Source organism: Hypomesus transpacificus, chromosome 13, assembly GCF_021917145.1.
Source record: "Hypomesus transpacificus isolate Combined female chromosome 13, fHypTra1, whole genome shotgun sequence".
NCBI classification, from domain to species: domain Eukaryota; kingdom Metazoa; phylum Chordata; class Actinopteri; order Osmeriformes; family Osmeridae; genus Hypomesus; species Hypomesus transpacificus.
Genome location: NC_061072.1, coordinates 6,499,642 through 6,517,124, shown reverse-complemented (window position 1 = coordinate 6,517,124; position 17,483 = coordinate 6,499,642). Strand labels below are relative to the sequence as shown.

Sequence of the window (17,483 nt, the reverse complement as noted above, 5' to 3'; positions counted from 1 at the left end):
AGTTCGTCTTTTGCAACCGACATGCGCAGTTTAGCCTGCTTGACAGTTGTGTGACGTAGGGTGATAATTGGGATCTATAGGTTACCGTTACATTAACACTGAATCAACAGACATTTCATTCACCGTCTGCATTACGGATCTGCCTATGCTTAATTTAAGTTGAAAGGCCATTACATGGTACATTTACATTTCACATTTACATGTATGCATTTAGCAGACGCTTTTATCCGAAGGGACTTCCAAAAGAGAGCTTTACAAAAGTTCATAGGTCACTGATCATAACAATGAGATAGCCCCAAACATTGCAGAAAAGCAAAACATGAAGCATACATTGTGAAAACTAAATAAGTCCCAAACAAAAGAACCATAAGAGCATGTAGTTAAACAAGATACAATTAAACAGTACAAGCAGGGCCGGCCCAAGCCTTTATGGGGCCTTAAGCAGAATTTATTTGGGGGCCCCTCAGCGTCGCCAATTATTATTAATATTTCTTAATTAACGTATTTATTCTATTAAACTAATCCTAGACAGAGAAGGGGCGGGTCTTTGCCTTTGATTGGCTGTGGTCCAGATATTCCTGTAGGCCTACACTGCTCCGTGTTGTGTAATAGGGGTTATGCGCAACATTCTTCCGGGTTCTATAAAACAGATTTAACTACTTCCGGCCGGCCGCTTTTGAGGTAAACACAGCGTAGTAAAGGCCACCTACTATAGCCAGTTTTTAAAGGAGCTACCCTTAATTACAATTTCCCATGTACACAGGATTGCCAAACGGACTTCCAGAGCCCCGAGTACCCTGGGGAGTACCCTTTTTTTTTGCTCGCGACAATTAAAACAGTCAAACGAAGACTGTACCTGTAGAAGTCCAAGTGGACTCAAAGAATGCAGTGTTTGGCAATCAACTGCAACAACTACCAGTGTGACAGTATTTATTTACAGGTCAATTTTGTCGGTAGTGTAATCTTATACACCTGCTAACTTTAATGGTTTTTTTGGCCTAGTAGTAGGCTAGTAAACGTAATTCCTTATGGGAACGATAGGTCCTAGCTATAGAAACCAGAATAATGATATGGATATGACACTAAATTAAAATGAGCTTCTTAAGTTAATTTGCTGAATTCATATATTTCATTAATAACTTAGCACTAGTTGTGTAGCTATTTAGCCTACTGTAATGTTGTAGTTAATGTGTAGAGCTAGTGTTAGTGCTACCTCCTGGGAAACAGTCTAACATTAGGCTATTATAACGTTATATGAACTCATCACTTTATTCCTGTCACACTTAGCCTAATGTAGAGAGTAATACAACTTATTAAATCCTTGAACTTCCCTGTCAATATAAGTTATTTGGATCACCTAGCGCTGCAGATGTATACAGAAGTGAGAAGCAGAAACGATTACATGTGTTTTCCGGTTCGAACGCTGGGCGCTCCGCATAACCCCTATTGCATATATGCCACGGTGAGCTGACGTACTTCCGCCTAAAACTCTCAGACACCACGTTTACTTCCGCTGCAATGTAATCTAATGTTACCTAGATTGTAGAGGACAGTGTATTGGGTACGTGGCTACGTGTAGCCTAAAAATAAGTGTTGGGTAAGCTACTTGGAAAATGTAGTGAGCTAAGCTACCAGTAAATGTAGCAAGCTAAGTCTCCATGTGATGTTGATTTAACCTGTAGCGTGTATCGAGCTACTTTGGTTGTGCTTGTTAGCTTTGAAGTGGCTCGCTACATGAGAAGCTACAGGTTGAATCGACATCACATGGACAGTCGACATGCCAACATTGTGTTACTGTTCAAACGTCATGCCAGGTGAATTCTTCTGTGGTTAATATCAGGATAATGTCTACCGGTACCTGCAATGTTAGTGAAATTCATGACAAAAGATAGTTGGGAATGCATCACATTTGTTTACAACTTAATAAAGGTTGACTTATCCTCATTGATCGGTAGCACTGACACCTAATTGTTAGCCCTGCCAGACCCTGGTTTGAAACTGTGATTAACATTGAATTACGGTTAAATACATTATACCAATAAGACACTGGACAAAATACAACAGTAATAAGGATGATTAGTGCAACTGAGCGTTACAGTAACGTTGTTAGCTACTCTCGCTAACATGTAGACTACGCTAGGCAAACACTTAATTTTAACTGTACCTTCATAATTATGGACATAATTCGAAACGTAGAGTTTAAATCCTTTGTCCTTTCTTGCGGTGGCTGTGGCTGAATTAGCCTGGATAATTCTGCTCACATCTGTCAGGGATATTGTTGGGAGATCAAGGAGTGAGCGGGTAAAAAATGCAGCCATTGTTATTGCGTTGACAGAGAGACAGGAAGTGAACGTGGTGGCTGAGACCGTGGAGCGGAGGTACGTGGCATATAGGCAATTGAGCATTGTACGGCCCACAGGCTGTCCCAATCCGGCCCGCGTGAGGTAAATCAAAAAATTTTAATAAATAAATGTGTTGAGCGCTAGTAAATATGTAGTCCTGAAAGACTAGTGATCAGGCGATTTACATATGTGCGCTTGCGCAACCTCACCGACAGGAGAGTTAGCTGTTGGTTAGCCCTCGAAGGTTGATACAGAATGTAGAATTTTTAACAAGACATGGACTTCTAAGTATTTGTTTACTGAGGTCAAAGTCAAAGTTGTGTTCTTAGTTCGCTAAGGTCGCTGTGTTGAAGGATCATAATTTGAATCGGCACTAAGGGATTAAAGAAAAAAACTAACGTGGACATAATAAGAACATGACTGATTCAGTGGGCTTGGGCTGATGGTTTGCTAGTTAAATTGCAGGCCCGGATCATCACGTATCAGCTGTCCTTCGCATATCCACCTCAGACATTCAGCCAGATTTCGATGCATTTCTTCAAGCCCACTGGATTCCTCTCACAGAACAAAATTAACTGAAAAAAAGTATTGCTTTTTGTATAAAGTTGATCAATTGCATATCTTTAACATACTGCTAAACAACTTTTCTGTGTTTGTGAAGATTAACAATTTACAAATAGAATGAAACACTGATGTAATGATTATTTTAGTTTTTACTGTTACTTCGATAGTCTTTTCCTAGTTGACCAACATGTAAAATATTTACAGAATATCCTTATTCTTCTGATAACCAATACCAGCTAATCCAAATGTATACTTTACTGCTTTTTACAATGGGGGAAAATGAATAGTGAGCAGAATTAAGTTCAAGTTATTGTTGATGCGGCCCTCCAACACACTTCAAGTTTCTCATGTGGCACCTTGTCAAAATTAATTGTCCACCCCTGAGTTACGGAGCTGGGCCATGGAGCTAACCCATGGAGCTAGGATTTTGATGCTAGGGAGAGTGTGGCAACCTGGTTTAGCCAAGGCAAAAGGGCAAGAAAGCCAAATTACAGATGTTGGCCATCTGAAGGGCATGCGACAGCAAGGGGGGACCCGCTATAAGACTTTGAGCCATGAAATGTTAGATCAATAGCACTTTCTATTTTGAAATGTTTTTGTTTGGCAGCTCAGTGAAGCACTTAAAATATTTATATTTTTATATACAGTTTAATTGTGCTTCAAATAAAACCAATATTTACCTACACCTTATTCTTGTTTAAGATAATTTATATAAGATATATGAATGTATATGGAGTGTGATAAAAAGGTGACCTTGAAATTGTGGCGATGCAAGGAAAAATTTGGGTGCACCTAAATAAAAAGGTTAGGCGCACCAGTCTGGAGCCCTGATGGGAGCGTCTGGGTAGATTGAAGATCTGGTGGGCTGCCGCGTTCTGAATCTTCTGGAGAGGGCAGGTTGCGCATGCTGGGAGACCGGCGAGCAGTGAGTTGCAGTTGTCCAACTTTTAGAGGACAAGTGCTTGGATTAGCAGCTGGGTGAAATGCTCAGACAGGTGAATGAGTTAGTTTAAGTATATATAGGGTGAGTTCAGGTAATGTGGGACATCAGGTAAAGTGGGACAGTTATATATTTTGATGATTTAATATGTGCAAAACCGACATCCAATCACCAGAGCTGATCTTGACTCATAAATACAACACTTCTAGTCACTATGCAGTGGTTTTTATTTGTCTGACATCATCTGAGTATGCGTGATCTGGCATAACAGGAGGTCCGTACAGAAAAAACGCATCGAAAGTTTAGCGGCATATGACATTCTATTTACATTTACATTTATTCATTTAGCAGACGCTTTTATCCAAAGCGACTTCCAAGAGAAAGCTTACAAAAGAGCATAGGTCACTGATCATAACAACGAGATAGTCCCAAACATTGCAAGTAGCCAAAACATGAAGCATACATTGTGAAAAGCTAAACAAGTGCCAAAGGGAAGACCCATAAGAGCATGCAGTTATACAAGTTACAAATTAAACAACATGAACCACAAAAGTGCAGGACTGTACCTGTAGAAGAACAATCAACAGTAAAATATTTCACAGCGAGTACAAGACTTAACTTTGTTATATCTAACCTAAAAGAGCAGCAAGTCACTCAATAAGAGTCATTGTGATCCTGGAGGAAACTAACTAACAAGTCCAGCCAAGCATTCTTAAGTGCCGTTGTACTCCCGGAACAAGTGCGTCTTGAGCCTTTTCTTGAAGGTGGGGAGACAGTCAGTGTCCCTGATGGAGGTGGGGAGCTGGTTCCACCATTGGGGGGCCAGGCAGGAGAAGAGCTTGTGTTGGGACCGGGCAGTCTTGAGCGGTGGGACCACCGGGCGGTTGTCTGAAGAAGACCGTAGGTGACAGGTGGGGGTGTAAGGTTGCAGGAGAGACTTGATGTAGATGGGTGCAGTTCCATTCACTGCTCGGAAGGTCAGTACCAGGGTCTTGAATCTGATACGGGCGTTGATGGGTAGCCAGTGGAGAGAGATGAGGAGCGGGGTAACATGGGAGCGTCTCAATGATTGATGATATCATTTCTCAATGATAAGGATTGCAAAGGAATTTAATTTAAGTTACAATGAGTACTATTGCAGCATAATTACGGGTTTTAACCACTGATTGAAACACACACGTGTGTAAAATATGTGTAAAACATGTGTAAAATAATGGTTTGTTAGAAGAAAAATTAACATTTTATGTGACTGATCCCACATTACCTGATCATGTCAGGTAATGTGGGACAGCATTTTTCAGGTAAAGTGGGACATCTGGTAATGCTGTGTTTATGCTATAAAAGTAATTTAATTTGACAGTTCTCAAATGTTTAATACCAATGCATCATACTGCACTTAAGTGCCCAACTAAATAACAACTTACACTGTCATCAAACCAGCACTCTCAGACTTGTAAGTGTGACCGCTAACGCTAGTCCAACAAAATGCTAACGCAGCAGGACTGGCTAGATCACTAACGGTGCGTTCACACTGCAGACTTTTTTACCGCTCAGCACTGCCGGCCTTCCCACAGTGCACCACGCTCGGGGGCGTGTCAGACAGATTCATTCAGAGCCGTAGTTCTCTTAAATCACTGTTGTAGTTCATATAATGTCATGGCAAATGTGCAGACAAAATACAACTTTTCACACATTAAGCAAAAATCCGACACGCATTCTAGATCTGACATGAGCTTATCTACAGCACACAATAGTTTATCTTTTTCCACACTTTTTTTAGGCCGACTGAAAGATGAAATGCCACCCGCACTCTATGGAACGGGTCATGTTCAGGCTGGAAAAAAAGATGCATCAGACATAAACGTTGACATGTGTAACCTTTAATTATATTACTCGAAATCTCTGCAAATCAATCACTAGATTATGACTTGCCACTACACATTCACTGTATGGATAGCGAGTGGCTGCCAGCCAGCATTTCAGCGTTGAATGTCAATCGTGTGCCGGGTGAGCTAGCTAGACTATGCAGCTAGCACAGAAGAAAGTTACGTAATGTGAAGAAACTGAATTAAAGTACAAAATACAACACACCAGGGACGCCGACAACCTCAGCAACCCTGCGCCAGACATCATTTTTTTTGTTTATGTCTCTGTAATCGAACATAGACGTATCATACAATACTGTGTATGAAGACACACATACGATGAGTTGCTCTTCCATCTTGAAATTGTCAAACCTAGAAATGTTTACCATGACCAACAGTTGGTACGTTACAAGAAACAGGAAACCAACCCGATTGGCCATCGCTGGCGTTTTCACGCTCCTCATTTACATAAAGTTGAGAGAAATCCAACTTTTGCCGCCCCGCTCGCCTTCCCACAATACCCTACGCGGGCGTCGACGCCCCGCTCGCCTTCCCACAATGCCCTACGCGGGCGTCAACCACTGGTTTCATTGAAAATGAATTGGAAGCCGACGCCCCGCTCTGCCCGCCCCGCTGCAGTGTGAACGCACCGTTAGGTTTACATCAGTTACACTTTATGCCTATTGTATAATTCAAACCCCACAACTAAATGTATCTTGCCACACCCTTGCACCTAGCATTGTTGTATATAAACAAATTATTATTATATTAGCATTTAGCAGACTATAGGCTGACAGACGATGACTGTCCCACTTTACCAGACAAGCTGTCCCTCCCACATTACCTGAAAATACTGCCTGAGAGAGAGAGGGGGTCATGTTATGTTTGAAATTGTGTAGCTTCTATAATATTGTGTATTCCCATTTCATTCCAACATGAAAATGTTCCTAAGGCCTAAAACGATTCACAAAAACACCACTGGGGCGAGTTAACAGTTATTTTGTACGTCTACTGGAGCCTCTACCAAAAAGTGTTCCACATTACCTGAAATCCCCCTATATTAATATATTATATATATATTTTTTTATACGGTCACTGCCATTGTGCTTAAGGGATATTATTTGATGATGAGTTGGCAAAAATGTTGCATGGCTATGGAGCATAGGCTACAGCATCTCAAGATAATCTGTTTAGGTCGTAGTGTGCGCTCGCCCATACTCATGACGTCATCAAATCTCTGTCTCGCCGTTTCTCCAAGGGAACATGATCATGGGTCGCTTCAGACTGAATCTTGAAGATAAGCAACACACTTCCCACATTTTCTAGCAAACACTTCTTCATCTTAAAACCTCCTCTGCGCTTGCTAGTAACACAGCGGTCATACAGACAAAAAGGATATAAAAAGAGCGAGCGCACTTCCTATTAGGCTATCATGTTGGGTAGCGGTAAGAAAGCTGGGACGTCAGAATCAAAGCCACACGACCCTCTGAAGGATTTAGGTAAGCGTTTGTTGTTTGCCTTTTACTTGTGTTATAATTTAATGTAGGCTACACTGTTCTGTTAAATGTACGATTAGTGGAGTAAATGGCCTTTGGGTGGTAATATTAACGTAATATATCCCACTGTGCTGCAAGGATTTACTGTATAAAGCCCATGCTTGAAGGCTAGCCTACCACCGTATCACATTAAGCAGGTTACAGCTTTTGCTGCATAAGCCACCAATTAAAGATGTGGGCTAACGCTAGTTGAATGCGTAACATAAGCGTAATATGGTAGGTTTAATTTTACATGAAAACTGTCTCCCAACTGTTTTATTAATCAAATTATATTCAACTGCTGCATCCTCTGTTAAAAAAATATATAGCTAATTATAGAAAAAGGCTGTCCCACCGACATTTGAAAACAAACTTACGTGAGCTCGTATGTATTCATCTACAATTTTATATTGCATAGGCACATAGCTCAAGTGTCATTTCAATGTATTTGTATCAGTATGTCCAGACAATTCCTAAGCTTTTTTGAACAGTTTCAGACCTTGTAAGACCTCATAGATTACACCAGGCATTGCACTATTTTCTTACTTGGACAAGTTCTCGAATAAAGACTAAAATGGCAAAAATGCATAAGTTATCAAAATATGTTATGGTCATTTATGGTCATTACTGAGATTTAAAAACAATATGATATTTATAATGATATTTCCATGCTCCCACCTTTGCTGTTAATGTTGTGTATGTGCCTTTACTCCAGACTGCTTTGACAGCCCATACACCAAGTCAAAGCCCTATACACAGTCAGGGACACCGCCAGGAATTTTGGGCCCCATGACAAAAAAATCCAATTGGGCCCCCTCTGGGACCTAACTGTCCCATCAAAAGCTTTACATAACTCTAATTAAAGGCTTGCAACTGTCTTGCTTCTTGTAGTTCAATACAAGTACTAGCACAATATTTACTGCTGGTGTTTTGTACATTGAAGTCTGCATGTGTACATCATCATCACCTCTGCTGGCCAGTGCCCTCACAAAAGCCTCCCTGTCCCTGTCAGTCAAATTTGCTGGGCACAAACCTGGGTCAACATCCTTTTTATGACTTCTGTCTTCTTCCACCATGCATCTTTCATCCTCATCATCACTGTAACTTTCTTTCCCTTCTTCCTGTGCTTCCACACTTCTTCCTCCTTCTAGCTCTACCTGAGAGGGTAGAGCTAACCCTAACCCTGGCTCTGTTTGATGTACACAATGCATGTGATAAATACATATATACTGTGATATATACAGTATATATAAAAATATGCCAAATACCAATAAATGACACTAACACTACAGAATATTGACCCAAATTACCTACAGTTCTGTATCACCACCACTTGATTACAGGGCCGGTCCTAAGCATAGGCGACATAGGCAGGGCGCTAGGCATATGACACTAGGCATAGGGCGCCATGAAGAGGGGGGCGGCAAATTCCCAAGTGCATCCATTAATTCCCACAGACTCCCTGGAATTATGCTAACTGGCATGTTGTCAACACAATGTTGCTCACCTTCTTTACTGGGACAGGGAGGGGTACAGGGGGAGACTGGGGTGCTGCTGACTCATCTGTTGTAAAGTCTGCTAAAAGGGGCAGAGAGTCGGGACAATGATTTAATATGAATATCTTGCTAAAAGTTTCCCTGTACTGATTAAATGTTGATGAAATGTAGACTAACACTAGTCTGTAGCTAGCTATCTTATTTTACTATGGACATTAATCCAACAGGTTAATTCCACAGACTACTGGCTTCCTTCCCACCTTTTCCCCCCTATACGGTGCCCCTGTACACAGTGAACCTACTGTTTTGGTTGTTGATACCGGCCTAGCCAACTTTTTTGCGTATATAAATGAAAGGTAATGGTGGTGACTACTGTAGCTTGTTTGGAGACACCCACATACACACAGTTGCTTACTCTGGCATTTTAAACAGCTCAAGGTCAACACACTAGTTTCACCATTTCCAACACACACAGAAACCACCTCATAAGATACTTTCTTTTTTAATTGAACATATAGACCTATTCACTTTGGTCCTCGCAATGTGACTGGAAATGTACAGTGTATAATATGACTTCTAGGGCTGTCCCCACTCAGTCGACGAGACGATTTTCTGGTTGATATGCTCTTGGTCGATTATATTTTTTTAGTCGAGCTGCCGTATGGCAGTGTGAGACCTGATTCCCACATCATTGCTGAATTAACTAAATGTTCTACAGAAATTGTACATTATATTATTTAAGACAAATAAAGCAACTCTAAAAATATAATTTAAAATAAAAGGTGTTACTATTTCCCCTTTCTCAAATCTGCGCTTTGTTTTGTTTTGGTATTTTGCACACGGCACGAGCACAATTGGCAGCAGAACTACAAACTCTGCCATAGCCTACTTTGTCGGTGTTATTAGTCAAAATGGCAAAGAAATCTGTGGTATGGCAGCATTTCATTAAAGTACATTTACAGTACCGGGTGACTCGAAAAACGTTGAATGCAAACGCTGCCAACAACGGTTTATTTTTCATAGTTCGACGTCGAATATGATGTAGCCTACCACCTGAAAAACGTAAGTTGGCCCAGCCCTACTTCGCTCATGCTAACGCGCTGGGTTGAAAAATGAATATGCCTATTATAAGATCCAAATCGAATGACATTGGCCACGTTTCCCAGATTCGATCGTTCTTAAGGGCTTAAGAAGGCTCTTAAGAAGGGTTCGGCTAAGAAGGAGTGCTAAGATAGGGGTGTTTCCCAGACGCGTTCTTAACTGCCTTCTTAAGATCCCGCCAAAGAAGCTTCTTAAGAAGCTCTTAGTGGGAGCTGTCCACCGCCGTGGTGTTGAAACTAAATCAATCGATGCCAGGAAAATCGATCACCCACCACTTTATCAGCGCACGAATCACACACAACACCGTGTGGTCCCAAGGCCGTAATCATAACACACATCCCCCCGAATATTCAAATCTGGTCAAAATGTCCCCCCCAATATATTGATATAAAAATATAAATGTGCTACGCTACGACAGGCAACCACATACGCTGTCCGAAATGATCATAACAAATTTAATTCGTAACCCCCAATGTTGACTCCATGGCTACGGCCTTGAGCCCTATACATGATGGTTGATATGGGTTGTGTGATGGTAGTGGTAGTGGGTTTATTGTTGGGAGTAGGGTGGTGCTGATATCCGTGCTTGGTGACTGGTGGTGACGGCAAAGGGGCTGATAGACATCAAAAGAGATTGACAAGTTCCTCTCTGGTCTGGACACCAGCTTGGTGGAGTGCTGCTCGGGATTCGCGGGGGGCGAGGTTGGGGGCTTTATCTTCCGATGATTCCCCATCTTCATCCTCAGGAGGCGGCTCATCTGCTCCAACGCGCACTGCTTTTTTGTGCAGCATGGCTGTGACAACAATCATGCGGCAACATTTAACAGGTGACAAGCGCAGCCCCCCCGACAAACGATGGATACATCGGAAACGACCCCCTTCCACCTGCCAAACACCCGTTCAATGTGGGTCTTGGTGTGTGTGTGGGCCTCATTGAACCTCTCCTCCTGTGGTGTTGCTGGGTTGATCATCGGTGTCACGAGGTAACTCCGGAGAGGGTACCCACTGCCCCTGAGGAAGATGCTCCTGCCGAACTCTCCTCTGCCAGCCTCAGCCACAGCTGATTTGGCCCACACGAAGCTGTCGTGTGTGCCTCCTGGCCACCTGGCAACGATGTCCGTGATGAGGCCATCGTGGTCCACTGCCACCTGGGTGTTGATGGCAGCGTAATATTTCCTCCCAATCCAGCACAGATCTACCAGGGAGGGATTGTGGATTGGGATCAGTGTGCCATCAACGACACCGATTACCCGGGGGATCCCAGCCATGGCATGAAATCCACTGTGGACCTGGCTGACCTTGTCCCTTGTGGTGGGCATTTGGATGTGTCGGGGCATGGCGCAGGAGGATCGGTGTCATGGCTGCCACACCCCGTGAAACCGATGCCTTGCTGAGGATGGTGCCGTCCCCCACCACATCCAGGAAGCTCCCCACTGCGTAAAAACGCAGCAAGGCCAGGAGCTGCACCTCCGGGATGAGGGCAAAATTGCAGCGGGTTGCCCTCCGGATGTGTGGTGACACTAGCGTGACGAGGCGTTGGATCTCCATATGGGGAAGCCAGTACTTGGACTGGACAGCCCGGTCCGACAGCACATTCAGTGGGGAGAAGTGCTGACGCACATAGGCATTTTATATAAACTAACTGGCTTCGCGCACGGCGATGCTGTTGATTAGCAGCGAGAATATGCTGTATTGCAGCCATGGTGTCTCACTCGCGTGGACTTCAGCAACGCCTTTACATATAGACTGAGGTGGAGCCTCGATCTCTTGATGAGGTTCCAGCCGAGTTCAATTACACCTGTCAGTTTCCCTGATATCTGTGAAATACCACAGGGTTGTTGATGTTTTTATATCTATTGTAAACTCATGCTGATGTTTGTGAAAACGTAATGAGTGATAGTAATGCTTCATTTTATTTATGTAGCTACAGGATCACATGGGCAATTATTTATTTTTATATCGTTATTTTTCTTCTTATGCTATAATTTTTCTTGCGTCAGTGTTCTGCAGCTTTGGGCGCACATTTATCATCACACATGGTTTTAGTATATCTTTGTGTCAGATACAACTTTCCACAGTGTTTCCCACAGATTAAAAATCTAGTTGTGGCGGGGAAGGGGGTGGGGGTTGTCAGACCGGGGGGGGGGGGGGGTCGCAATAATTCCTTCGTTAATAATTCGTTTACACAGTTAATTTGTTAATAATTTGTTACATTAAATATTAATCCTAAATGATTCACACCTTCACAAAATTAACAACAACTAATATATAATTTCTGCATTATGCAAGTAGCCACGCTAGTGCTAAACAACTATTTAACTGGTCGGCTCCAGGATGCTGGGTAAGTAGCTAGCTTCTGAGAATTCTCACCAAAAGAACGAAGGGGAACCTTCGAGTAAGGTACCTAGCGAAAAGTAGCCTCAACTTTCAGCTACGGCACTAATGCTGAAAGCTCGATGATAGACTGTCGGTCTTACTAGAACGGCGTATGTATGCATTGTTGCTAACGTGTGCTGACGTTGTGACTGTGCATATGTGAGAAAGACGCATGAGTGACAGAGAGACGGAGGCAGGGGAAAGGAAATGCAGCTGAACGAATACGCTGCGTGTTTTAACCTAAATAGCGATAAAAAAAAATCACGAAACGCAATGTGTGGCGAGCGGTGTTGATTCTGTGGCGCACCGCCACAAATTAGTCTATGTGTGGGAAACACTGTTCCATGACGCGGCTGCAGTGAGCGTTTGGTCGCTAAGAAGGCTCTTAAGAGTGGGTCAGGCTGATCTTATATTTCCTTCTTAGTGAAAGATCTTCTTAAGCTAAGAACGACTCTGGGAAACATATCCTTCTTTCACAGCGCTCTTAAGAGCGCTCCTAAAAAGATCTTAGCGCTTAAGAGCTTCTTAACGATTCTGGGACAACAAAATCTTTCTCTGTTGCACCGTTCCCCACTCAGCTTCTACGTAAGTTTGCATGCTGCAAGTTCAGGCAGTGATAAGCGCACTCTGATGATGTGCATGTTAAACAAACAATATTTTTTATTTGTAGTACATTGTAGAGATACTAAATACCATCGGCATTTGGTTACAACAGGACTGGTGATACGAATCTTATTATTAGTAGGCTATTAGCGGCTGAATCTGCAATGTCCAGCAGCCATTGAGTGAGATCGCGAAAAAAAAGCGTTTCAAATTTCGATTTTCAGACGTTTTAGTCGAGTCTTGGTCGACCAAAGAAAATCTTAGTCGGGGACAGCCCTAATGTCTTCAATATGCTGTTGAAGATTTTTCTCCTTGTCTTGAGCATGGTCCTGCTGCATTCTGGTGTTCCTTCTAGGGTCTTTATAAAGCTTACAAACTAGATTGAACTTCTTGTGTATTTATGTCATATGTTTTGAGTCTATGTTAGGGCTGTCACGATAACTACTTTTTCTTGTGCGATATATTGCACCCGTTGAACGGTCGCCTGGGTACTCGAGGTGCGCACTGACCAGGGTGCTGATCCCCCGGCAAATAGTCACTACTATTCTAATTGCGCCTCGCCCGTCTCCCTAGTTCACGCTCGGGGACTCACGTGTTTGCATAGGCTACGTGCGCGGAGATCACACACTCGGTCGGTTTACGAGTTAGTCAGAGGCTCGGGTAACAATAATACATAAAACAAAAAGTTTTCCCTCCCTGTTAGTTTTATCCTCCGTGAGACGCAACACCGCACCTATCGAAAGAGTACATGTGTCTGAACAGACGAACACTTCAAGACCCTGTTTTCGCGTAAACACCAGCTGGACAGTATTCGTGTCTAAATGACTGGTCGCAAATCCCCGGAGTCTAGGTGTGGGGCGCTGAGTGGATGCCTTGGTCTCGAGCGAGGGGTGCACAACAGGGCGAGGGCAACGACTGTCTTTGTCAAATATTTTATTGGCAGAAAATTATAGGAACAAAATCAAAGGGTAAAAAATAAAATAAAAAAGGAAGCTAACCTCTTTGACAGGAAAAACAAGAAAACGCGAACCCTGGGCCACTAGTAAAACAGAAATAAAAAGGTGGTCAGTGCAACTGACGAAAAAAAAACTCTCGGTAAAAAACAGGCAAAAAACAAGCTCAGGTAAAAACTCGACTCGCGACTCGACTCAACTTCAGACAGGCAGAGAGAGAGTGTGATTGAGAGATCTGAGAGCTCTGAGAGTGTTCCGAGAGTCAGAGACACACAATTGTTCATTCTTATAACTCAAAATGGATGGCCCTGTCCTTTGGGCTATATATGACGTAGGTATCTGTTTGTTACACACGTCTCCTGCATTCTTCAAAAGGTCAAATGTGGTTTTACCAATGCAAGCATTTTCTAACCACATCCTCTGCATCTGTCATACTGAAACATTTAGGCTTAAACTTCTACACATTAGCAGTTCTACATATCTATTTTAAGATGCACATCTATTAAGTATTTAAAATTCAAAAAAGAAAAAATTTCCAAAAACATTTTGCAAGCTATTTCTTAAAAGACATTTGCCAATGCACCTTCTGAAAACATATGCATGTGCTAGAGATCAAAACTTCTCTTGAAAATATCAAACTTGATATATGTACACGAAAAATGCTAAAACCTTTATATATGTATGCAAGCATCTAAAACTTAGTTTTAATGCACAACTTGGATATACGTAGGCACAAAGTCAAACACATTTGCCAAATGCACATTTTTCATTAATAAGCATAATTAAAAAAAATAAAAATAATTATCTTAAAATTATTTCTCCAAGGTCCATCAAAACGAAGGCTCCTTTAGGGGCGTTCGACACACCAAAATTAATTGCGATAAACGATATTATTGCACACATGTCAATTGTAATTTTCAGTCACAATTGTATGCCACTGATTACATCCCAGACAGCATTTACATCTGTGCCAGATCCGTTTTTGAATCAGCCGATTCGCGCAGCAGTCGCACTCACAATGCAGATCTGCACTAAATGTGGGCCAGACCTCTATAGCAGTTCTCTCTGTGACATTCCGTCCGACGGGTGCGGCGCCGATCCGGGGTAGCTGCGCAGACCAGACGCGCCACAACTGATTCGAGTCTGCATGGTGGGTGTGGGCCGGATCCGCGGGAGCTACGCAGGCCAGACGCGCCACAACTAACGGAACACTTTTCCCCCGCATAAACCTGCCACTCTATCTGACTGCCAAGTGGGAGAGCACCGGCTGCAACGTCGTTGTGATTTATGATTGTTGGTAAGTGCATTATTAGTAGGCCTGGTGTTGAAGTCATGTTAGTCTGTTAAATATTTATTTTAAACATAAAAGTTTACAAACTTATAGTTTACACCACATTATTCTGACAACCTCAGACGTAGCTTACGTGCTAGACAAGGTAGTAGCATAGCTACGGTTAGCTGGTACAGCAGGTTCTTTTAAACATCCACAACTAATGTGAACATTAGGCCAAATTGGTTATCTTTGCTTATTATTTACAAACATGGATGAATATCGTGTCCATTGTGTGTAAGCTGCAACATCGTAGCCATGTTAGCGCTAGCCACTATACCCACTCTTTTGTCTGTAGCTAGCCTAGCTGCTAGTACTAAACTGCGGTGATCGCTGCTAGCTACAGCTAGCACCGACTTCTCACGTCCAAATACATTTACTAGTTCGTACGTCAGTAGGCCTACCATATCTAAAGTCTCACTGTATGATACACATACTCTTCAACATCAACACGCTATGAAATAAAATTGAAATGAACTGGTACACAATCCGGTAACAGATGTTTTTTTTTATGCTGTAATGTTCTCTTGTGCCTGTTTAAAATTAAAATAAAACGTTTAAAAATTACAAATTGTGTGGGTATTTGTTTGGCCCTTAATTGTCTGATAGCCTAAGTATGAATCACAGACCAGGCCAGATGAGCCCCTGATATGAGTTGCGGATCTGGGCCAGATCTGTGTGGTGGAATTTTCTATGATTGAATGTCTGAAGTCAGAAGAATTTGTCTTTATCTGTTTATTCTTGAAATCAAGGAGGAGCAATTCCAAAACAGTATCATAAATGATGTCTGCAGTAGAAGGGCTCTCTAAAGGTGTCATGATCTGAACACTCTTTTATACAGTAATTCCAGACAGTTACATCATTAGTTCAATAGTTCATGTCTATCAAAAGAGGAATCTTCAATAACAGACAGTTAAAAAGGGAAATAGGTTGCAGAACTGGATACAGATGCTCAATATTAAAAAACAGAGCTTGAGACGAAAGAAGCAGAACTTGTCAGCAAAAACACCCCTGGAGTATGGGCAAAACAACCAGGGTCAAACAGTCAAATTGTTAGACGTTTGTCAGCAAACTTAAGCAATACTGTCTTAGGCTAAAAGGTTATGCCATTTTTACAGAAGTTAAAACCTCAGCAATAATTGTTCTAGGCCAAAGAATATTATAGACATCTTAAAGAATAGTAATTTTCTATTACATCTGCACCACACGTCATGGCATTAATAACTGTTCTGGGCCAGATCTGTCTCTGATCCGTAATTCCGACCTGTTCCGGTATTGGGCCGTTGGAAAGGATGAGCCCGGTCCAGGTCCGTTTAGCGGATCTGCGCCAAATGCTAATGAAGACCTGGGCCAAATCTGGCCCAAACACATTTTGCTGTCTGGGATAATGACCCCCCCCCCCCCCCAAAGGCGAGTTTTCACGGCTGTTTGCGCGTCTATGTTGCTTCACTCCATCATCCCTAATTGTTTACAACGTTAACAGGGCTACTTGGTTGGCGTTGCTTTTTCAGCTTGAGATATACAAGGTGTGGCGTGAGAGCGTGTGAAATGGTTGAAATGCGTGTGTCTCACGGCCAATGCGTGAGAGTTGGCAGCCCTGTGTTTGTCAAATGTTTGCAGCATAGTTGTAAATGCTGGGTTTTCGACCGTGTTTAATGGCTGCATCTCTTTGGCTATATAGCGAGTTACTCCATTTCGCGCTGTCACATTTATATTTGCACTGTCGGGATAAGGTATCTGTAACAGAACTGTATGGAAGACCCCATTCCAGCTCCAGCTGCAGTTGTTGTTCACAGGTTGAAAAACTGGGTGGGATAGTTATGTATTGCTAGGTGAGACGTTAGGTTCGTTGCCTCTTTTCGTTTCCACTGTTTTTAAACAAAGCCGACATACCGGCTCGTTCACGTTAATTGGCTCTCATCTCATTCGGCTGAAAAACAAAAATGTTCCTACACCGGAGCTGAAGATTGCAGCTTTGAAACCAAGTCTATTTTTACTTGTTCTTCCTAACTAGCTGTAGATGTCTTAAAACAGAACACTTTATAACAGTGAGTTCACGCCTTCTCTTCACCTGTCGGTGTCCGCTCTGTGTGTGTGTGGAGACACTAGTCCCGCCTACGCTTTCGACACAGAAAGCAGACAAGATGACTGAGGCAGCGGGATCGACTAAAATGTTGGTGACATTCGTTCTTATGTAAAAATTAATATAATCATTATTTTTTATTATAAAAATGATCAGTTGCATTGCAATATATCGCGGCACCAAAAATTATTGCGCTCATTTCCATATACCGTGCGATAAGTCAATATATTGACTATCGTGACAGGCCTAGTCTATGTTATTCGAAAATCAGTATTCCCCATCTTACAACAGCTCT

The 17,483-nt window shown here is 42.4% G+C and overlaps 1 protein-coding gene across 1 annotated transcript in view; it reads left to right on the top strand.

The window, feature by feature from the left end:
* The first annotated feature begins 6,927 nt into the window (after positions 1 to 6,927).
* LOC124475231 (1-phosphatidylinositol 4,5-bisphosphate phosphodiesterase delta-3-A-like) overlaps positions 6,928 to 17,483 on the top strand; it is a 67,858-nt gene continuing 57,302 nt past the window's right edge. Inside the window, exon 1 of the mRNA XM_047031651.1 lies at positions 6,928 to 7,210. Within this exon, the coding sequence (XP_046887607.1) occupies positions 7,144 to 7,210 (67 nt within the window). The 5' untranslated portion in view covers positions 6,928 to 7,143. The remainder of the gene's footprint in view (positions 7,211 to 17,483) is intronic.